Genomic DNA, 24,233 nt, shown 5'->3' on the forward strand with positions numbered 1-24,233 from the left:
AACTCTTTTATTCCCAAGGCACATGGGTGTTGGTGGAGAGGGAATGAAGGGGGTGACAGTGGCTCGACTCCGGGTGTCTTCCAACACACAATTTTCCAATCTGTCTAGTAAGAGTCCTTCTTTTAGCATCATTCTCCCTGGCAGCCTCATTGTCCTTTCCTGGGAACTGATTTCATCATCACCCAGCTGGCTGCCATTGTCCATCAGGCACAAGGGGAAGTTCCGCTATAGTGGGCCCTAAAAACTTACAAAACTATTGAGGGGGGCCCCTTTAAGAGCAAGAATACCAGACTATAAATACACAATTAAGTGCAGGGCCTTCAAAGAAGGGGGCCCTAAAGTTTAAACTTCATTAGCTTCATGGGAAATTAGCCTCCCATCAAACATGTCTGTATATGTCTAACTCCAATTATACACATATCCAAGTTATTTCCCATGGGGCTCATGAGCCCCGGGGCTAATCAGAGGACATGATTTCTGTGTAAGAGAACCTGAGTATTTCATGGTTGGGAGGTTTGTCTGCCCTGAACATGGCAAAAGGCTGCTGACTCCTTGTATAGCACATTAGCAGGTAAGCTGGGACCCAGCTCAGGCCCTCAGTTACCTTAGCTGCCTTGCGCAGTTTTTTTTGTCTCTGTTGCTTTAGGTTATACAAACATGAAAAAGCCAACTTAAGAGATAATGATTATTCCTATTTCACTACATCAAGAACAAAAAGATTACTCAATTTTAACACTAATATTCAGAAAAGTAAAATTGCTTTTCAAAGTCATTAGGGTTAAAGCCACTAAAATAATTTGTAAATAAAATAAATTTAAGGGCTTGCCTAGGGTAGCACTTGGAGGTTCTTCTGTCTTTCTGAAATCTTATTTTCCTATGTAATTTGTTCTAAGCTGTATTAAGGGTGGACTTAGCCTTAAAATTACAGCGATTCACTCAACAAATACTTCTCAGCATAAATAAATGGCTCTGGAGTGGAGGGAATTACTAAAATAGTCACTAAGTTAGGAGTTTGGGAAAGTTACTAGGATGAGTAAAGAGGAACTCCCTCAAGGAGCTTAATTTAAGTTTGGAGAGAAGAGCCACATGCACCAAGCACCTCAACCTCAGGGCATCTAAGAGGCATGAACGAAGGCGACTCCAGGGGATGGCATTTGATTTAGGCCTTGAAGGAAATCTATACTAATAAAAGGGTAATATGCTAATTAGACCAGGAGATCTTCTGGATGGCCTTCCGGACAAAGCCATGGTGGTGGGGCTGAGGCAGAGGTGGTTAGGGGTGATCAGGCCAGGAGGGGGAGGGCAGTTGGGGGCGATCAGGCCAGCAGGGGGGTGGGCAGTTGGGGGCAAGCAGGCCAGCAGGCAGAGTGGTTAGGGGCAATAAGGCAGGTGAGTGGTTAGGAGCCAGAGGTCCCAGATTGCAAGAGAGATGTCCGACTGCCCGGTTCTATACCGGCAGTCGAACATCCTCCAAGGGGGCCCAGATTGGAGAGGGTGCAGGCTGGGCTCAGGGACATGCCCCCACCCCCACATGAATTTCGTGCAGGCAGGCCACTAGTCTATAATAAAAGTGTAATATGCTAATTAGACCAGACAGCTGAACGACCTTCCAGACAACCTTCCGGACGAAGCAGGGGCTGTGGGCCCCCTCCCCGCCCCCCCCCAGGCCCTTGCACTAATTTCGTGCACCGGGCCTCTACTATGTTAATAAAACATCTGAAGACAGCATAGGGCAGCAGGGCCCCTGGACGCTTTTCTGAAGACCAATCTGCCCTCTCCCTCCAGGGTCACTGCTGCTTTACACACACACACACACACACACAGCAAAGCGGGCACAACCCAAGGGCAAGAAGTGTCCGGCAAGCGCTCCTGACGCCCTGTCCCGAGGGTACAAAGATGAACAGGCGCAAGGTGCCCGTCCTCCTGGCGCGCCACCAGGCTCCGGATCAGGCCCCGGGCCGCCTGGGCGGCGATGGAGGGTGGGATCCCCGCGAGGGGAGTTTCCGCGCTGGCCCCGGGGTGGGGCCTCCGGGGGCTCCCGCACTGGCAGCGTCGCGGATGCGGTCACGGTCCCCCGTCAGGGAAGCGGCGGCCACCCCGGCGCCCCCGCCCCGCCGCTCCCCCCACCCCCCGCGCCCCGCAGCCCCCGCCCCCACCCACTGCGGCTGCGCCGCGAGGCCTGCCGGTCTCCACGTGATTGACGTCACAGCCTCCGCGAAGCGTGCGCCGCCATCATAAGTCTTGGCGGCCGCGCCAGGCCGCCTCTCTCCTCCTCCCCGCGGGCAGCGTAGCGGGTTGGGGTGGTGCTGTCCCCGCTCCGCTGGCCGGTGAGCCGTGGGCCTGCGACAGCCGGACGAGCAGATCGGGGCCTCGGCGTCCGGGCGCCAGCCGACCGGCGGCCCCGGTGACGGCGCGCGGGGCGGTGCCCAGGGCCGCCCCGCCCCTCGCAGGCCGGCGCCGTAGCCGTGGCCCGTTCCCGTCTCCAGTATGGCCGCCCCGCCGCGCCTGACCCGCCGCCTCTGCGCCTCGCCTCCTCGCGGGCGATGTGGAGGCCGCGGCCGTGACTGACACTCTCGCTCCCACGCACCCACGGGCCCAGACCCACGCCCGGAGCCGAGGCCCTGGGCCCGGAGCCGCTTTCGTCCCCGGCGCCGCTGCCCGAGCCCGGAACACGGCGCCCGCGCCGCCGCCTCGCCGAGAAGGGCCGCGCCGGACTCGGAGCGCGGCGGCCCCCGGCCGGCAGGGATGGGGAAGCGGGCCGCAGGAGCCGCAGGAGCCGCAGGAGCCGCCGCCGCCCCCCACGGCCGCCGGGGCCGGTCTGGAGCCCGCGGCCGGCCGCGGCGGGGGCCCGCGGAGCGCGGCCGCCGGCCTCCTGGGAGCGCTGCACCTGGTGATGACCCTCGTCGTGGCCGCGGCGCGGGCCGAGAAGGAAGGTGGGTGTCGCCGGCCCGCGTCCCCGTCCCCGCGCTGTCACCGCGCCCTCGCGGAGGCCGCTGTCGGGCCGCCACCGGGAGGCCGGGCCGCGGCGTGGCGCTCTGTGCGGCCGAGGGTGCCGGGTCGAGCCCGGTCCCGAGCGGCCCGTTGCCGTCCGGAGACCCGCTCGTGGCGCTGGCCGCTCCGAGCGGCTCCGGTCCGCGATTCCTTCCCTGGTCCTGCCCGTCCGCTGTCACTGCCATGTCCGGACTTCCTGACCGCTCGGACGTGCTGGCCGCTGGGCCCGCGGGGCGCCGGGGGGGGGGGGGGGGCATATTTTAGACTTGATTGCTGTTTGTAGGCAAATTTCGGGACACTTTTCCCCTTGGTCGCGGTTTTAATAACGGCGTGCAAACTGTTCACTTTAAAAATGTAGTGACAATAGCGAGACGGGTGGGAAGTCTTGGAAGCACAGCCGACAGCCTTTTCCTTTGACTTTGTTCGAACGTTGCTCGGGTGGGAGTCTGGTTTCTTCCCTTTTCCCTGCAGTGTCTGTCGCTTTGCAGGGTGGACGGTCGGACCCTTCGCTAACAGTCCTTCCTCCACAATGCAATTCTGTTTAGCGCTCCAGGAAGCCATGGAGAGGCTGTTTACATTTTTTATTGTAAGATACGCGATTGGGTGTCATTATCTTCAACATGAAATTTTTCTAGTTTGCAAACCTTCATGATTTGCAATCCAGGGCTGACCCCCGTTTTAAAAACTCCCGTGAGTAATGTGTGACTAGAAACCGGCACTTTGACAGGGTTGAACATTGCTTTGTCACCTAGGAGGCCACATCTGTCATTTGTCGATACTGCCTGTTTTTGAGCCTGGGGAACTGAGTCACAGAGTCTCCCTGGAGAAATTACTGAAAGTGAATGGTTTTTTAAAAAGCGAAACAAAACTTGTTAGCTTAGCTTTTGTTTCACACTGAACTGCCATGGCAAGAAAATTTCATGTTCCACGTTACGTACGACCAAAGTGACTTGCTTTTTATTGTTAGCGAAAGCACCAGCAAATGCAAACCATATTAATGTTAAAGTGCAAATGTGCTTCGGTTTACTATTTCTCTATTTTTGTTCAAAACATTGCATTTCTTCATTTCACACTCTAAGCAGCCTTAGACTGGGTTAACATAGGTGGAAAGTAATCAAAGACTTGGCATCTATCTGAAGGATTAATGGGCAGATGCAGGTTTATTTCCAGAATAAAATATTGATGCTTTAAGACCAGTCAGGCCTGGAGTGGTGTCGTTCATCACTGGTTACCGAACTGTCGTGAGTTGATTGTTATTGTGTGTCCATGGTGCCCAGCAGAGCCTGGCATGTAGTTGGTGTCCAGTAAACCTAAAATAGTACAATAATGTAATGGGCTTCTCTCCTCGAGTTTAAAGTTGTCCTTGGCAGGCATGTGTCCTTGCTTTTCTATACCTTTGCTTACCTAGCACAGTGCCAGGCACACAGTAGGCATTTAACATTTGTTTGAGTGTGTGACTTTCTTCATGGGCCATTAGCACAGGGAAATAAAAGAATGATTGAATCGAGTAAAACATTAAGTTTGTATTAGCCTACTGCTTATTTGTCCAAGAGCCATATTATACATTAATTCTTTGTGTATAGATAAGGAAACAAATCCCTTGTTTGAGAAATATCAGCCTAAGTTATATTTGCTGATTTCCCATTTGTATAGTTTCTAAGTTTTAGTGCACCTCTCTGATCCCCATAAATGTAAGGGCCAGGTGAGGAGAATGCCTGCCAGGATGTAAAGTATGAAGGAAGTCATTGAATCAGCCAGTGGTCCTGGCAGAGTCAGACATCTTGTGGCCATGTTGTGTCTGTGTGAACAATTAAATGTACAAGTGAGCTGTTTAATATCTTGATGGTAATTACACTTACATAGCACATAGGCCTCTGTCCATCATGAATGGATCTGGCTCTTACCAAATATTCCTGAATGTAGTTCCAAAAATGGCTTTTACTTTCAACCCTCCTGCTGATCAAATTCTAGTATTGTTTTCTTTTAAGTAGAAGAAATGAGATTGATTTTCTCACATGATTGTGATACTGCGAGTTTGACATCTGACAGGGCACAAACGCAGCATTTGCCCCAAAAGGATGCTGTTGATTTTTTTCAGCAAGTCTGGGCAGATTTCTGAAGGTAACTGAGTTCTCTTTGTCCATTGACAGACACCCTAGGGATTTTTGTGCTCATTTTAGTAATGTAAACTAGTTTTCTTTTTCAAAGTTAAGATTTACCTGTAATTGTAATGATGGTCCTCTGTGTATTTTCTAAGTTTGTAGCTTTTCTCCAATGCAGTAGAATTTCACCAAAAAACCTTAAAAGCAAAATAAAATTCCATTGTCTCCTGAAGAAAACTAGCAGAAATAGCTAGATTACCTAATGCAGATTTTCATACTTGGATTAGATGTTGTTAATTTTCTAAAGTCAGTGAGCCATTCCTTGTCTTACCATCCTATATGTCTTAACATTACTATATCTTAACATCGTCTTTACTGACCTATGAGGCTGTAGTATGAATAGTCCAGAGAAAAGGGACTTTGAGAATGTTTTAGTTGTGCTCTACAGTTTGTAAGGACATTGCAAGAGTTGCCAGATGTAGAAGTTACTATAATTACTACAAATAACTCGTTTTTCTGGATGTGTCAAGATTTTTCTTGACGCTAAGATCTAGCTATTGAGAATCGTGAAAGCAGGTGTGTGGGTGTGTGTGTATAGTGAAAATATATTAAAAATATATGTGTGTATATACTAAATGTATAATTTTAGTAGTATTTTGGTTTACCAATCAGCCCATTATGACCAGCAAATGGGAGCTTTTTAAAAAAAGCATCATGTTGGGGACATGCGGGAGGCAGCTGACCAGTGGTTCTCTCTCATCATTGTTGTTTCTGTCTCTCCCTTCCTCTCTGAAATCAATACCATATATATATATATATATATATATATATATATATATTTTAAAAGCGTCATGTCATGTAATATATACTCTTGTGTGTTTTTTTTCTGGCATAGTAAGAACTCTATTTCTGATACAGAAGCCACCAGTGCATGCTAGTCTTGTAACTCCTGCCAGAGTTTGGGCTGCTTGTTTTATGGTAAAAATTGTTGTTCTACTGTCTTCTGGCCTTAATATTCCTTATAAAAAATTTTATTTTTCAATTAAAGTTGACAATGTTATTTTATATTTACTTCAGGTGTTCAGAACAGTGGTTAGACAATCATACAATTTACACAGTGATCCCCCTATATTTCAGGTACCACCTGACACCATGCTTAGTTATTACAATATTATTTACTATATCCCCTATGCTGTACTTAATATCCTGTGACTATTTTGTACTTCTGAAATGGGTTTATGAAAGGCATGGTTGTCTTTTTATTTATTTATTTTATTCTTAAAATTGATTTAGAGAAAGAGAGAGAGAAAAAAAATACAAATACACAAAAAAACATTGATGTGTGAGAGAGAAACATTGATTGGTGGCCTCCTCTACAAACCCCGACCAGGCATTGAACTGCAACCTGGGAATGTGTCCAACTGGGAATTGAACATGCCACATTTCAAAAAATATATTTTTATTGATTTTTAAAGAGAGAGGAAGGGGGGAGATAGAGATAGAGAGAGAGAGAAGAGCAAGACATCAATCGGCTGCCTCCTGCAAGCCCTCTACCAGGGATTCAGCCCACAACCCAGGCATGTGCACTGACTGGAAATAGAACCGGCAACATTTCAGTGCAGTAGATGACGCCCAACAGAGCCACACCGACCCGGGCTTCTTTTAAGTTATTATAAATAAAACGGTCATTTTATGTCTAGTAAATATAAATTTGGATAAAATTCCAGAAATATGACTGTTTTAGTAGATGATAATTTGTATTTCAATTTTGTTTTAATCTGTATATGTGACAGATGTGTAGGAGGATATAAAAATGTTTTACCTATAAAGCATACGAGCAAAGTGTTTAGGAATAAAGGCCAAAAGGAGTTAAAAACCTAATTTGATTAGGTAATTTGTTTTAGGAAGTAGAATTGATTAGGAGTGGTATTTACTTTAAAAAAAACCTCTATTGTTGAGAGTATTACAGATGTCCCCCATTCACCTCCATTACTCCCCCCCCCCCCCCCCCCCCCCCCCCGCCCATCCAATTCCCATCCAACCCCAGGCCTTCACTACCTTATTGTCTGAGTCCATAGGTAATGCCATGCATATAAGATCTTTGCTGAATCTCTTCCTGCCCCCTCGCCCCCCTTCCCTCTGAGATTCATCAGTCTGTTCCATATTTCATGCCTCTGATTCTATTTTATTCATCAGTGTATTTTTTTCATTAGATTTTTTTTCTTTTATTTTGATTTTAGATTCAATTGTTGATAGAAATGTATTTATTGCCATTTTATTGTTCATATTTTTTATCTTGTTCTTTTTCCTCTTCTGAAAGAATACCCTTCAACATTTCATCTAATACTGGTTTGGTGGTGATGAACTCCTTTAGTTTTTTCCTTGCCTGTGAAGCTCTTTATCTGACCTTCAATTCTAAATGATAACTTTGCTGGGTAGAGTAATCTTGGTTGTAGGTCCTTGCTGTTCATCACTTTGAATATTTCTTGCCACTCCCTTCTTATAGATAGGTATGGGGCATGCTGACATCAGCTACTGCTTGTTTAAGAGATTTTAGGGAAGACTGAAGCTTGAACAGGACAGACCATTCATATGGAAAAGCTGTTGCAAACACCTCGGGTGGGGCTGCAAATTGCAAAGAGCAGGTTCTCAGGGAATCACTGGGGCAGAGCAAAAAGTGTGAGCCAAGCTTATGGAAACTCAGATATGGCTTCCAGTCAGCTCTGCGATGGGGGAGGTCCTAGGACAGGAACAATGACCCCCACATCCCCAAATCTGGGAGAAAGCCACCCCCAAATTCCTGCTCCAATGCTAGACAATCCAGTTCCTCCTTGAATGTCCCAGGTTCCTTTCCAGCCACCACCCCCAGCATTGGAGTCCAGAGGGATTGAGCCTGAGTCAGTCTGTGCACTGGCCTTTAAAAGGAACTCCCTGGGTCTCCAGCAGCCTCTGTCACTCAGCCACAATCCCCGCTTGTTTTTACAGCCCCTAGTGGTGGGGACTTCTCTTCCCAGCACTGGGACTCTGTGCTCAGGGGTCTGGTGTGGGTCTGGGACCCCTTGCTTCTCATGGGAGGCCTTTGCAGCCACATCTCTCTCTTCTGATGAAAAAAACACCACACTTCACTTGGGTGTCTGACCAGCCTGTTCTGCGCCTCCACCCCTCCTTGGCTTCCGACCCCCCACCCCCAACCAGTCTCAATGTGCTTTCTTTACTTCTCTAATGTAGGACTTCCATTCAGCCAGATTTCAGGCTGATGGTAGTTCTGTATTTTAGTAATTTTGATGTGGTTGTGAGAGGTGGCAAGTACCTGCATTTACCTACACTGCCATCTTGGTTCTTCAAAACGTATTTACTTTCTTCTAATCAATTTATTACTTTATATCAGGGGTCCTCAAACTACAGCCCGCGGGCCACGTGCAAATACAAATATTGTATTTGTTCCCGTTTTGTTTTTTTACTGCAAAATAAGATATGTGTAGTGTGCATAGGAATTTGTTCATAGTTTTTTTTTTTAAACTATAGTCCGGCCCTCCAACGGTCTGAACTGGCCCCCTGTTTAAAAAGTTTGAGGACCCCTGCTTTAGATAAATGTAAAAGTATTTTAAAAAGTGATTTTCTTAACAGAGGTGTTTTAATCTTTGTATAGGGGTAAAGTGGCTACTCTAATCTAGGGCCTAGTAAGTAGAGTTAATATTGTTCACTGCTACCAGGAGCCTTGGAATCCTGTAGTTGGAAAGTGTCTTCTCTTCCTCTTGTTAATGACTGTTTCCTCCTCTTTATAGTCCTTGCAGGACTCAGACACACCTGCCAAAAAGATCACCTTTGGGGAGGTAGATATAAAGTCATCTAATTTGTTATCATCTAGAGTAGTAATAAGCCACACTACTCTTGGGGAAAATTAAAGTATTGCTGGTGCTCGGTATTTTAGAAATTCTCCTCCACCTGCATGTGGCTTGAGCTTTCTGATTGTCTTTGCGAGACTGCCACGAGGCCTGTTGTCTATGGCTGCATTTTCTCTTGCTATCTGTTGTCGCAGCGTCAGGCATTGTTGATAGCTGCTTCTTGGAACTTTCTGCCTTGGTTTCTGTGACTTTGTACTTCTTGGTTATCATCCTGCTCTGGTTGTCTGTCCCTGTCCTCTAGCTGCCCTGAGGGTGTCTTCCTTCATGTGCATGTCTAGGCGCCAACACATTGCACATGTCCAGAGCAGAATTATCTTGAGCCAGCTCCAGTTTCCTGGTTTTTTTAATGCCATGATTATTCTGTCTGCCACATTGATCTCATTTTTGACTCCTTCCCAGGCAGCGCCAATGCCTATTAATTCTCCTGGTGAGCTCTTTCAGCCCCCACTGCCTGGAGCACTGCAGTGGGCTCTCACCTCCCACCTTTCTCCATTTCTCTTCAGTCCTGCAATCCCCTCTGAATTTGCATCATCTTTGTTACTCATCTATCATTCATTTCTAACTTAATTATGCACTGCCTTATTTAGCTACTTAAATTATTTTATGAGTGTCATTCTTTGCCCAGATTGGAATTTCTGTGGGGCAGAACTTCTGTTAGCATCTACAGTTTATGCACAGCAGGCCTTCAGTTTTAGTGGAGGTTTACCTAGAATGACCTTCTCCCCTTCTCGAATCCGAGACCTCAATTGAGGGTCAAGAGTACATGTAAAACTCCGAACTTAAGATGTAGATGTTAGGAATTCTGCTATAATTGGACATAAGGTGACACCACTTTTTCTTCCCTAAATGAGTAGTAAACACCACCTGAGTCATTACTTTGTAACTTTTGGATTTTAAGATTTCAGATTCTCATAAAACTCCAATTTATAGATCATGAATCAGGCACAGAGAAATGAAGTAATACAGGCACACCTCAGAAATACTGCAGTTGGGTTCCAGACGACCACAATGAAGCGAGATTTTTTTTGCTGGTAGAGGGTTTTGCCTTCATTTATAAAACACCAAAACATCTGTGAATAAAATGTATTCCCAAGGCAACAGATCTGGTAGGTAGTTGAGCCAGGATTCCATTCCAGGCCATCTGGTCATAAACTAAGCTATCTAATCCTGAGTGAGTACTTAAGGTAGCAGTAGATTTTGTTGTGTTATACTCCAGCTGGAGAGAGCAGACCTGCCAGTTTGGGCAAAACCAGTGTATGCTGTGAACATTCGTATTACTTACTATCAACTTCTTAACCATTATGATGATCACAGGCCATTCTGGATCATGCACATTCTTAAAAGGAAACCAGGGGACCCCATGAACAGATAAACCAGGGAACACACTTGATATTGATGATTTAGGTACCATTACTTAGGTTAGATTAGGCTATATTGCATTCTGTGAATACTTCTTAATTCTAGGTTGATGTGGCAAGTTTGTCTAGAAATGTAGAATATTCTCAGAAACTGGCCATGGATTGAAAGGAATTGGAGATACTTCTGAAAGCCGGCATTGACATTATTAGCTTCTCAAAATCTCTGATAGACTTCCATGAGAGGCCCAGGAGCTCTAGAAGTTCATTTTCTGTTGCTTTGTTCTTAATGAAGGCATTTTTGGATTAAGTCAGTGATTTTCAACCAGTGTGCTGCGACATTGGTATGCTGCAAGAATTTTTAAAACATGCAATACTGACTATGTAGTCGGGGGCACTGACTTCTTTTCTTTTAGATGGTCAGATTAAAAAAAAAAAAAGGACAATAACCATCCCATGTGAATGAATCAAATTTATACTTATATTTTTGTCAGAGCAACGAAAAATATATTTTTTGGTGTGCTGAAGAATTTTAGTAATTAGTTTATGTGTCATGAGATGAAAAAGATTGTTTCATCTGTAGTAGTAGATGAGTTTTTTTTTCATTCCTGTGTTAGTGCTTTAGAAAGATTTTTAGAAAGCCGTAACTCTTTGATTTATATTGTATATATCACTTAGGCCAAAGGTCTGAAAAATGCCTAAGGTCTAAGAGGGTCTTTTACATGGTCTGTCATGATACAGGGTCAAATCTGCTATATTTATTTGGTTATTTCCATATAATTTTAAAAACACTTGACATAAAACCTGCCATTTTAACCACTTTTAATTGTACAGTTTCTGAGTGTTAAGTATACTCAGATGGCTGTGGTACAGGTCCCGAGAACTTTTTTATTTTGCATAACTTAAACTCTGTACCCATTAAACAGTAACTCCCCATTTCTCTTTCCCTCTCCTAGCCCCTGGAAACTTCCGTTCTACTTTTTGTTTTTATGAATTTGGCTAATTTAGATTCCCATATAAGCGGAATCATGCTTATCTGAATTGGTGACTTGGGCTCATCTCAAGTATTGCTTCTTCTTTTTTTTAATGTTTTTTCTTGATTTCAGAGAGAGGAAGGGAGAGGGAGAGATAGAAACGTCAGTGATGAGAGAGAATAATTGATTGGCTGCCTCCTGCACACCCCCTACTGGGGATCAAGCCCCCTACCAGACCATGTGCCCTGACTGGGAATCAAACCATGAACTCCTGGTTCATGGGTAACCACTGACCCCCACACCAAGCCGGCTGAAGTATTGCTTCTTAATTTGCAAATGGGGCATGAACTAGTGGTTAGCAATACCAAGAAGTAACTTCTGTTTTCAGAGCCAGTGCAGCTGTAGCTATATTTCCCATGTAGGGGAGTATTTTGTATTTAGAGGTTTACCTCACTTATTAGGGGCTTTTCTTGGGTTATGGCTGGAGGAGAAAATGGATTACCGAGAATTCTGCTGAAGAGAGAAAGCGTAAGAAGAAAGAAGCAGTTTAGATTTAATTTTATTGGAATCCTACAGATTCTTGTAAATACAAAATATTTTCTGAATATTGTCAGTCCCTTTTCAATTGCTTCTGGAGGTTAAGGACTGGGTCATGTTCTTCCTGTCCCTACCATTTTAAGGGGTTCAGCACATTGAGTTCTGTCTTGGTAGGAGAAGCAATGAACCATAAGCAATTAAAGATGAACCAGAATAATAAAGTATTTCTGAAATGATAATATTTATCTAAGTTTGATGTTTTTACCATTTCAGGAATACATTATGTATGCAGTTATTGCCTATATTGGTAACACCTGTAATTAATTGATCATGATGGCCAATGTTTATCAAGTACTGTCTTTGTATTGATTCAACACTGTTCTAATTGCTTTGCATTATATCTCATTTAATCCTCACATTAGCCCTATGTGTGCCACAATCCTCCTTCCCTCACTCCGCAGGTCAGCTTGTTCTTGGCTGTAATTCCTCTGTGGCTGTCAGTACTGCTGGGGGGTGCTTGTTTATGATAGTATAATACTCAGTTTTAATCTCTAGTAAAATGAGATACTATAATATATAACAAATATTTTATTCCCTGTGAACCCTGAAAGGCTGAAGAAAATTTTAAATTACTATTTGCTTTTCAATTAGCATTGCATTAAAATGTTACAAATTTAGAACTTGTTGACATCCTTATACAACTTTCTATTTATTTTCCTTACACACACACACACACACACACACACACAGTTGGACTGTATGAAATTGGCCGTTTTTGTAGAAATAAAATGATTGAATGACAACTGAGTGTATATATAGTAATGCATTGCATTGCCTAGATCTTGAGAACAAAGTTAAGTAAGAGTGGTTCAAAATGAACTATCCTTATCTTTTTCTGATCTTTATAGGGTAAAACCTTAAGTTTTTCATTGTGATGTATGATTGTTGGATGTAGTTGGTTGAAATTAAACATTCTTGGTAATAGGAAATTTCTTGTATATTTGTTTTAGTTTTAAGAGTTACTAGAATAGATATGACATTTATCAGATGAAATATCTTATGCTCTTTTAAGTTATTGATTTAGGCTGTTTGGATTACAGCAGCAGTTATCTTAAGTCAGCACCACTGAACTCTTTTGGTGAATTAATCCATTTCTCTATCCCATCTAGCAAACCTGCCCATTGATTCACTGGACAGGGGCTGCTAGCTGCTAACAGACCACTCTCTCACACTTTGACACATTTCCTCCCTGTAGTTGATGTGTTTATATTTTTATATTGTGGGGGTGTGTGTTTTTTTAACCCAAAACTCTTTTTAAAGTTTTAAAAAATATACTTTAGACATTGTCAAAAGCTATTAAAAGTTTTAACAACGCCCTAGCTGGTTTGGCTCAGTGGATAGAGCGTCGGCCTGCGGACTGAAGGGTCCCAGGTTCGATTCCGGCCAAGGGCACACGCCTGGGTTGCGGGCTCAATCCCCAGTAGGGGACCTGCTGGAGGCAGCCAATCAATGATTCTCATCATTGATGTTTCTCTCTCTCTCCCCTTCTCCATTTCTCTCTGAAATCAATAAAGAAATATATTTTTTAAAAAAGTTTTAACATCAATAAAAAAGTAGTTTTAAGAATAAATTTAAAAACAAGAAATGTTCAGAACTGAGGAAAACTTTAAAACATTCTTGAAGGCAGAGAAGATTTGAACAGTGAAAAGACATTCCTTGTACACGGATAGGAGAATTCAACATTATAAAGATGTCAGTTCTAAGTTAACATTAATTTAACACAATGTAATTTAAAAATACCTACAAAACTTTTTATAGAGTTAGAAAAGTTGATGTTAAAGTTCACATGGAAAAATAAACATGTAGGAATGTTGGGGAAAGGCTGAAAAAGAAAAGTTATGAGGGGTGAGCAGCACAAGCAACTTGTTAAAACATACTCCTAAGCCATTATATAATTGAAAAAGTAAGGTATTGGTGTGTAAATAGGTAAGTGGAATAGAATAGAAATTCCATAAATAAGCCTAAGTACATGTGGCTTATGCTAATCACTTGCTTTCCTTCTGGGAGTCTGGAATGTGCTGGACAGAGGGTGCCTATGGGATCAGCCCCCAATTTAAATTCTTAGACTCAATACTAGTTTCCTATTGCTGCCGTAACAAATTACTACAACTTCAGTGGCTTAAAACAACACAAATTTATTCTCTTATAGTTCCGAAGGCAGAATTCTAAAATCGAAGTGTTGGCAGATCTGTGTTCCAGAGACTTCAGGGGAGGATTTGCATTCTTGCTTTTGTGGGCTTTGAGGACTGCTGCATTTCTTGCCTCATGGCCCCTTCTTCGCCTCACTCCACTGTCTTGCTTTATTTCAACTACTTCTCTCATTTGTCACATTCTGTCCCTCTCATCACCTGCCTCCTTATAAAGACCACTGTGATTATATGTTTTGTACATCATGATTTTTGTTTAAACTTCAATGATTTTTAAAGAGAGATTTACATTGTGTGTGTGTGTGTGTGTGTGTGTGTGTGTGTATTATTAACATGTAGTTACCGTTTCTGGAGATATTCTTTTTTATATCCATAGTTCTTTTGCTTGGAGGATTTCCTTTAATGTTTCTTGTAGTGTGTATCTTCCAAGAATGAATTATTTTAGCTTTTACATGTCTGAAATTGTCTTTATTTTGCCTTTGTTTTTTAAAATGTATTTTTGCTGGGTATAGAATTATAGTTTGACATGTCTTAAATGTCTTAAATTTCTTTTAGTACTTTCTAGATGTTATCTTCACTGTTTTCTCCCTTGCATTGTTTCTCATGAAAAATTTGAGGTCATCTTTATCTTTGTTCCTTTGTATGTCATGTATCTTTTTTTCCTCTTGATGCTTTTAAGATTTTCTGTTTTTCACTTGTTTTGAGCAATTTGATGACTCTTAATATATATTTTTTTTCATGTTTCTTGTACTTAGGGTTTATTGAATTTCTTGGATCTATGGATCTATAGTTTTCATTAAGTTTGGGAAATTTTCAACTATTATTTCTTTAAATATTTTTCCAGTTGTTCTCTGTCCAACTACAGTTTGGGGACTCCAATTATTCATGTATTAGGTATTAAAATTGCTGTCACAACTCACTGTACTATTTAGTTTTTGCATTAAAAAATGTTTTTACTGATTTCAGAGAGAGGAAGGAAAAGAGAGAGAGAGATAGAAACATCAATGATGAGAAAGAATTATTGTTGGCTGCCTACTGGGGATCAAGCTTGCAACCCACTCATGTGCCCTGACCAGGAATCAGACCGTGACCTCCTGATTTATAGGTTGATCCTCAACCACTGAGTCACACTGACTGGGCTGCATTTTGGTTTTATTGCTTTGCCTTCAAGTTTCTTAATCTTTTCTTTTTCAATTTCTAATCTACCATTAATCCTATTCGGGGTATTTTTCATGTCTAGAAGTATGATTTCAGTCTCTTTTATTTCCTTCATTTCTCAGTTAACTTTTTGAACATATGAAACATAGTTATACCTTTTTATTGTCATGTCAGCTAATTTTTACATCTGTGCCAGTTCTAGGTTGGTTTCAATGGATTCTCCTCATATTTTCTTAACTTTTAGTATGTCTGGTAGTCTTTAATTGGATGCCAGACATTATGAATTTTATTTTGTTAGGTGCTATATTTTTGTATTCCAAAAATATTGTTGAGCTTTGTTCTAAGATACTGTTAAGTTTGACCTTTTTTGGGTTTTGCTTTTAAGATTTGTTAGGTGGGTATAGAGCAGTGCTCAGTCTAGGACTAATTATTAACCACAGCTGCGGTAAGACCTTCTGAATACTCTATCCAAAATCCAATGATACTCTGAAGACCTACACTTTTTAAAAATGTGTTATAGTTTGTCTATCATACATAATATATGGAGGTAATTTATTTTTATTTCAGATACAATTCTGATGTTAATTTTTATTGATTACGTCACAAAATAGTGATTTGAGAATTTTCAGCCCATTATTACCTGGCAATCTATAGAAACTTCTCAAGTTGCTACAAATGTAATTTTAGGCAGGTGTCAATCTACCTTATTTTTCAGTATTTTTTTTCTTTTTTAAAAAATATATTTTATTGATTTTTTACGGAGAGACAGGGAGAGGGATAAAGAGTTAGAAACATTGATGAGAGAGAAACATCAGTCAGCTGCCTCCTGCACACCCCCTACTGGGGATATGCCCACAACCAAGGTACTTGCCCCTGACCAGAATCGAACCTGGGACCCTTCAGTCAGCAGGCCGACGCTCTATCTACTGAGTCAAACTGGGCCAGTATGGTTTTTTTCTTAAAATCATATAATAGTATCTTCCCCTCTCTCACTTATCACAGTTACCCTCTTGTGTGCTTTGTCACTTTTTATCAGGCAGAGCAGCTGGTCACTCCTTGTGTGTCCTTTCCTGTCAGGCCTTCAGCAGTGTCAACTCCCACATGCCAATAATTTCAGTGCTCTTTGACAAGTGTCAGTGTTGTAGACCTGTGATTTTCTTCCTGTCCTTTACCCACAATTCTTTGGGAAGGGTTGTATGTACTTAATATTGATAGAAAAACTTATATACAACAGCTCTGAGTGCTTCTCACTTTCTCTTCTGTTGTATTTAACTCCCATCTTCCTCATATGTCTAAATAAGTATTCATGGAATTCTGAATACAGAATTTGTTTAATACAGTATTTCTTCATACTAGTTCAGCTAAAAGTCAATGCATGAAAGGAATGATAATACAGATTTTAATCCCCCACCACCACCACCACCACACAGACACTCACATTAAACACAAAACAAAGCAGGCTTTTGCATGTGTAAGCATAGTTGAAAGTCAGTAGGGTCAGTTTTGAGCAGGTTGTCAAGCCAGTGACATTTGTTTATGAATCCTCCTGCTTTGCTGCCACTGGCACACACCCCTGGGTGAAAGTGCATTAGATGTGCCCAGCATGGGAGACCAGTAAGAAGTTGGCCAAAGCACTCAGCACTTTGTCCCTGTTGCAGGAAGAAGCCTGGGGTTGTTACCCTTCTCTGGCCACAGTTCTGGGACCTGGTCCCTGATTGGCTGAGCACCTGTTTTTCCACCTGGCTGGTCTCTGCCTGGGGTCTGGTGCCTGGTAAATAGATAAGGTCAAGGCTTTGCAGATGGATGACTTTTCTTCACATATTAGTTTATCATTTACTAGCTCTGTGTGTCCTTGGGACAAATTAATTAATTGTGGACTTCTCTAGCTATAAAATGGGCATACATGTGCTTAATAGAGTTGTTTGACATTTTACATGTGTACTCAAATGTTAGTTTTTGATATCTTTAGAGAAGACTTTCTACCACTAATTTTTTTCCTTCTTTCTCTGAGCTATTTTCTTTTTTTTTCTCATTCCAACATTGAAAGATTTCATTTCTTAATATTCTGCCACATGAATTCAGGTTCAGTCTAACTAAATAATGTCCTAATATTATTTATATCCTATTTTTTTTATTGTTTAAGTACTACAAATAGTAGTACATATGTCTCCTTTTTCCCCCATTGACCTCCCCCCACACTCCCCCACCTTCTGGCACATGCCCTCACCCCCCTAGTGTCTTTGTCCATTGGTTATGCTTATATGCATGCATACAAGTCCTTTGGTTGATCTAATACCACCCCTCCCCCCTAACTCTCCCCTGCCTTCCTGCTGAAGTTTGACAGTCTGTTTGATGCTTCTTTGTCTCTGTATCTATTTTTGTTCATCCGTTTATGATCATTTTATTCCACAAATGAGTGAGATCATGTGATATTTATCTTTCTCTGACTGGTTTATATCGCTTAGCATAATGCTTTCTAGATCCATCCATGCTGTTGCAAATGGTAAGAATTCCTTCTTTTTTACAGCAATGTAGTATTCCATTGTGTAGATGTACCACAGTTTTCTAATCTACTCATCTGCTGATGGGCACTTAGGCTGTTTCCAAATCTTTTTTTTTTTTTAAATATATTTTATTGATTTCTTACAGAGAGGAAGGGAGAGGGACAGAGAGTTAGAAACATCGATGAGCGAGAAACATCGATCAGCTGCCTCCTGCACATCTCCCACTGGGGATGTGTCCGCAACCAAGGTACATGCCCTTGACCGGAATCGAACCTGGGATCCTTCAGTCCGCAGGCCGACGCTCTATCCACTGAGCCAAACCCCTATGAACATAGGGGTACATATATCCTTTCTGATTGGTGTTTCTAGTTTCTTGGGATATATTCCTAGAAGTGGGATCACTCGGTCAAATGGGAGTTCCATTTTTAGTTTTTTGAGGAAACTGCATACTGTTCTCCACAGTGGTTGCACTGGTCTGCATTCCCATCAGCAGTGCACAAGGGTTCTTTTTTCTTCGCATCCTCACCAGCACTTGTTGTTGATGATAGCCATTCTGACAGGTGTGAGATGGTACCTCATTGTTGTTTTGATTTGCATCTCTCAGATGATTAGTGACTTTGAGCATGTTTTCATATGTCTCTTGGCCTTCTGTATGTCCTCTTTTGAAAAGTGTCTGTTTAGGTCCTTTGCCCATATTTTTTATTGGGTTGTTTATCTTTCTTTTGTTAAGTTGTATGAGTTCCCTGTAAATGTTGGAGATACAACCCTTATTGGAGATAACATTAATAGTTTCTTTTGCTGTGCAGAAGCTTTTTATTTTGATGTAATCCCATTTGTTTATTTTCTCCTTCGTTTCCATTGCCTTAGGGCTGTATCAGTAAAGATATTGCTATCTGTAGCCTATGGCTTCTTCTAAGATTTTTATGGTTTCCTGTCTTACGTTTGAATTCTTTATCCATTTTGAGTTTGTTTTTGTGTATGGTGTAAGTTGGTGGTCTAGTTTCATTCTTTTGCATGTATCTGACCAATCTTTCCAACACCATTTATTGAAGAGACTGTCTTGACTCCATTGTATGCTCTTGCCTCCTTTGTCAAGTATTAATTGAGTATAATGGCTTGGGTCGATTTCTGGGTTCTCTGTTTTGTTTCACTGGTCTATATGTCTCTGAGCTATTTTCTTTGGCTCTGTCTCTACTTACATCTTCCCACCCTTTCCACCCAGGGAGAAAAAGTGCCTGGAGCTTTTTGTCTGTTGGATCAGTCCTTAACACCCTCATGCTCCCTACTAAGCAGTTGCTTGGGGGCAAGGACAGCCTAAGGGCACACCCAAAGAGGTAGTCACTCCTTTAACGTGTTATGTGTTTTATTTGAATAATGAATACAAATATTGCATTTTATTTCATGCTGATTTCAATAGAAAACCAATATTTCCTAGGTGGATCCTCCTGGAAGATGTCTCAGGTTTTCTACTTTTAGTTCACAGCACACAATCCTGGAAACTATTTTTTACTGCCTTCAGCAGCCTTATTCAAGTCATTTTCAGTCAGCACGGAGGGTACAATGGAATGATGCCAGTCTTTGTTTGCAGAGGGGTCTCTGCACTGCTCAGCGTTAGAGAAGTTGTGAAAGACTATGAGGAAAAGTTCGAGAACTGGTTGATTTTGCATTACTTATGGAACACCAGGTAGTCCAGTATAGTCCATGATCCCCTTTGGAAGTGAAAGCTCAGGAGAAAGTGTGAGGCTTTGATTTCATGGTTCAGTTTCTGTAGATTCCTACTGCATCAGTTTTATTTTTTATTTTATTAGAGCAGGTTGTCTACAGTGATGATGTTACCTAACAGGGGCCTGGCCCTAAGTGGGTCTTCCTAGGGCAGTGATGACGAACCTATGACACGCGTGTCAGAGATGACACGCGAACTCATTTTTTTGGTTGATTTTTCTTTGTTAAATGGCATTTAAATATATAAAATAATATCAAAAATATAAGTCTTTGTTTTACTATGGTTGCAAATATCAAAAAATTTCTATATGTGACACGGCACCAGAGTTAAGTTAGGGTTTTTCAAAATGCTGACACGCCGAGCTCAAAAGGTTCACTATCACTGTCCTAGGGCCAGGTCGTGTGTGTTGATTCTTGACTTTCTGCAGGAAAGATTTCACAACGCGAGTCCAGGTGTTCATGAGGGTACGTTCATTAAACTTGGGGACAGTGAAATAGGGAAGGGCTTAACATAGAAGAAGCAACATGAGAGACCTAGGCTGGGCTGCTTTGCTTCTCTAGAAATGTCATAGGAAATGAGTCAGGGTGACCGCTTTAGCTCACTGGGAAATCAGAACAAAGGGGGCCTTGGGGACAGGTTCTGTGGATTAGCCTGGAAGGAGCTGCTGTTGCCCATTGCTTCCCTGGTTGCAAGTCTCATGGGGTCCCTTAGATTTTAGGAGATGACTTCCAGTGGGTGCAGGGAAAGGTATATGTGTGTTTCCAGAGGGAGAGTACTGCAGGGTCCTTTGTCTTGAGGCTTTTATTTCTCTTTTGCAGGCAGGAATCTTAAGGTGAGTTTTCAGGGGGAGGTTTTCAGCAAATTATTCATTAGTTTTCCAGGTGTGCCCTTTCAGGGTCATGGTCACCGCTGATTGATTGGTCAGCGCCTGGGCGGGGGGTCCTTAGTCATTGCATCTGGTTCTGGCATCACCTGGTTTTACTGTTTTTCTGGAGCTGAAATACAGCTGAGGCCTAGATGTTATCTCTAGGGAGGCAACCTTCTGTATCAGACTGTAAATTTCTGGGGCATTTTGTTCAACTATTCATCTTAGTTTCCCCATTCCACTTGCCAAGGAATTTTCCTAGCTTTTTACCCTCCTGCCTCAATATATGAATAATCGTCACCAGATGGGTGTGTGGATATATGCTGCAAGATCAGGAATAACAGCCTGGGTAAAGGAGTACCAGCACAATAAGGTACATTCGAGGATATCAAAGAAGGCTTAAATTGTCATTATTAGATTCTGAAAAGGGAATGTTCAAAAACATAAGATAGGCATTTGGGTGTCTGCCAACAGGGGAGGAAAGAGATAATGGGCTAGTAGAGGGAGTCTGTACTGGAGGAGTTGGATGGAATGGGAGGAGGGGGAGGCAGAAAGACCTAAGCCCCATGAGCTTGGCCTGAGGCCTGGAGGAAACTGGTGAAAAAATGGTTGTGTCTAAACCTTCACCCCCACCTGGACCTCTAGGGTATCTATCGGGGGCTGGCCTGAAGATATGCATGTGTACAGGTGACTTCAGAGTCTTTGTACAGTTGAAAATAAAAGTCTTAACTTACATGTTTGGTAGTCATAACACATCAACAAGTTGTATTTTAGTGAGTGAAGTTAGCTAATTAATTACCAAGTGTTGTTATATCCTTTTTGTTCTGATGGGAAGCCTTGCCTTAGAAAACTGGCTTGGGTGGTGAGCTGGGAGGTGGGTCTCATCCCCTGATGCTGGCAGCCAGCGAGCTGTCAGGTCTCTGTCTTCACCACACAAAGACAAGTGGAAGGTGTTGGGAGTCACCGTTGCTCTGTACAGGTTGCCCTGTGAGCACACACCAACACTGCTTGGCATGCTTTCTGAAGATTTATGTTTTTGTCTCAGTATCTCCCTTTTGAGGATGGAATCCATTCTCAGAGGCCTCGTTAGGGGGAGATAGGAGCACGCACTGTTACCTGCATTATGCCTGGTGACAGCAAATGCTCAGTAAATCTTGACTCAGTGGGAAATTGAATGATACACTGTCAGACTGGTGCATGACCATCTCAGTGTTTATCTCAGAACTTCATGTTGGTGTCTTAAACTGTTTGTACTTAAAACATTAAAACACCATGTAGTTGTGTTTTTTTAAAAGCATAGGCCCTCTGAGCCCTTATCTCATAGTCACATCTCACTTCTTATTTGGTCACCAGAGAAGGCTGAACACTGGCAAGCTAATTCATTGTTATTCACTGGGCACTATGTCTTAGCCTGCGTCTACAAAGATAAAGGCCCAGTTCTGGCCCAGCAGAAGTCTCCAGTACAGTTGGGGGAGACAGACACTGAGCTACAGGTTACAGTGGTTGCCAGGAGAGACAGGGCTGTGGACAGGACTCTAGTGCACTAGGGGCTTGGGAAACGTGAGAAAAAAACATTCACTATGATCCAATGTATGCATTTCTTTTTACAAGCAAAATGTTTAGCTTTGAATAAAGCCTTTGGGGTCCATAAGTAAGCAAGCACATTGTAAACTGACCTAGCTCAGAGTAAGGAACCCATTTTGGGGGTCTTAGGCTTGATGTTCTACTATGTTATGATGTGTCTGTGTCTCAAAGAGGGGGTTTGGGTTCTTTTTCCTACTCGCTTCCTCCTACGTTAAAAACAAACGAATAGCTGTGTATGTGAGAAGACAGTGTTTTGATAAAATGAAAAGCATTGAGGCGCCAGCACTTGCTATCTCTGTGGCCTTGAATAAGTTACTTAGGCTGAAAGAGTGCTCCTACCAAAGGAGAATAAAGGGAGAGTTGTGGCGTTTAAACTTTTGCTTCCAGAGTACTTAATCTACACTACCTTTTCTCTTCTAGCATTAACCCTCTTGAAAAATTCCCCATTGTAAGCTTTGGATTAGCAAGTATACAGTTTTTAATTACAGGTAATTTGTTAATTACCTATTAAAATTCCTAATTTCCATGTGATCTTTATATGTTGATTTTATTTCCTTCTTTCTGCTGGTTGGTTTGTACCCAAGGAATTTAAATTAAATGGAACCCTCTCAAACCTTCCATTTTGTAGTCACATATGAGTAAATTTAACGCTGTACTGTTTTAAGTTACACATCCTGTTCTCTATCAGTGTGCGTCTCTCATGCAGCCCGTATTTATTGAGCACTTTGCTGGGCTCTGGGAACATGTTTGAATAAGACATAGTCAATAACTACCAAGAATTTCTTGTTAGAGGGACAGACATCTATTTATATAAAAACCCTGGGTGTAACGCGTCACGACCGAGGCTCGACCAACCGGAAGGAAGTCATTCCTGCAGGGTCGTCCTGGAAACGGCTGTGCCCTCCCTGAGCTGTTTTCCGAGAGGGCGAGGTTTGAGGCAGGGACCGGCCCTCGGAGCGTGGAGGCAGATCTTTATAAAGTTTTAATACGTTATATTAGAGGTTGTGGTAGTACTGTTTTACCCACAGCGTCTACAGGAATTGCTGCAAATTTACTTCTCGGTGGAAGCACCTTTCATTCCCAATATAGATTACCCATTCCATTAAATGAAACTTCAATTTCTAGACTCGATATAAACAGTGAAGTTGCTAAAACTATTAAAAAGGCCCAACTTCTCATTATTGATGAATGCACCATGGCATCCAGTCATGCTGTAAACGCCATAAACAGATTACTAAGAGAAATTATGAATTTGAATGTTGTATTTGGTGGGAAAGTTCTCCTGCTTGGAGGGGATTTTTAACAATGTCTCAGTATTGTACCGCATACATGTGATCGGCCATAGTACAAACGAGTTTAAAGTACTGTAATGTTTGGGGATGTTTCAGAAAGTTGTCTCTTACAACAAATATGAGATCAGAGGAATCTGCGTATAGTGAATGGTTAGTAAAACTTGGAGATGGCAAACTTGATAGCAGTTTTCATTTAGGAATGGATATTATTGAAATCCCCTGTGAAATGATTTGTAATGGATCTATTATTGAAGCTACCTTTGAAAATCCTATTTCTATAGATAATATTAAAAATATATCTAAACGTTCAACTCTTTGTCCAAAAAATGAGCGCGTTCAAAAATTAAATGAAGACATTTGGATATACTCGATGGAGATTTTCACACATATTTGAGTGATGTTTCCATTGATTCAACAGATGATGCTGAAAAGGAAAATTTTCCCATTGAATTTCTTAATAGTATTACTCCTTCAGGAATGCCATGTCATAAATTAAAATTGAAAGTGGGTGCAATCATCATGCTATTGAGAAATCTTAATAGTAAATGGGGTCTTTGTAATGGTACCAGATTTATTATCAAAAGATTACGACCTAACATTAATCAAAGCTGAAGTAATAACAGGATCTGCAGAGGGAGAGGTTGTTCTGATTCCAAGAATTAATTTGTCCCCATCTGACACTGGCCTCCCATTTAAATTGATTCAACGACAGTTTTCCATGAAGGCAGCATTTGTGATGACTATTAATAAATCACAAGGACAAACTCTAGACAGAGTAGGAATATTCGTACCTGAACCCGTTTTCGCACATGGTCAGTTATATGTTGCTTTCTCTCAAGTTTGAAGAGCATGTACGTTAAAGTTAAAATTCTAAATACTTCATCACAAGGGAAATTAGTCAAGCACTCTGAAAGTGTTTTCACTCTTAATGTGGTGTACAGGCAGATATTAGAATAAGTTTAATCACTTTATCAGTCATTATTTGCATCACTGTTGTTTATATCATGTTTTTGTTGTTTTCATATCATGTTTCTGT

The 24,233-nt window shown here is 42.0% G+C and overlaps 1 protein-coding gene across 1 annotated transcript in view; it reads left to right on the forward strand.

The window, feature by feature from the left end:
- The first annotated feature begins 2,477 nt into the window (after positions 1-2,477).
- Positions 2,478-24,233, forward strand: part of TMEM131 (transmembrane protein 131) — a 198,055-nt gene continuing 176,299 nt past the window's right edge. The window contains 2 exon segments of the mRNA XM_070429901.1: positions 2,478-2,796; positions 2,798-2,933. Of these exon segments, the coding sequence (XP_070286002.1) occupies positions 2,746-2,796; positions 2,798-2,933 (187 nt within the window). The 5' untranslated portion in view covers positions 2,478-2,745.

This window comes from Myotis yumanensis, unplaced genomic scaffold (assembly GCF_028538775.1).
Source record: "Myotis yumanensis isolate MYYU_CA2020_CCGP unplaced genomic scaffold, mMyoYum1.0.hap1 SCAF_11, whole genome shotgun sequence".
Taxonomy (NCBI): domain Eukaryota; kingdom Metazoa; phylum Chordata; class Mammalia; order Chiroptera; family Vespertilionidae; genus Myotis; species Myotis yumanensis.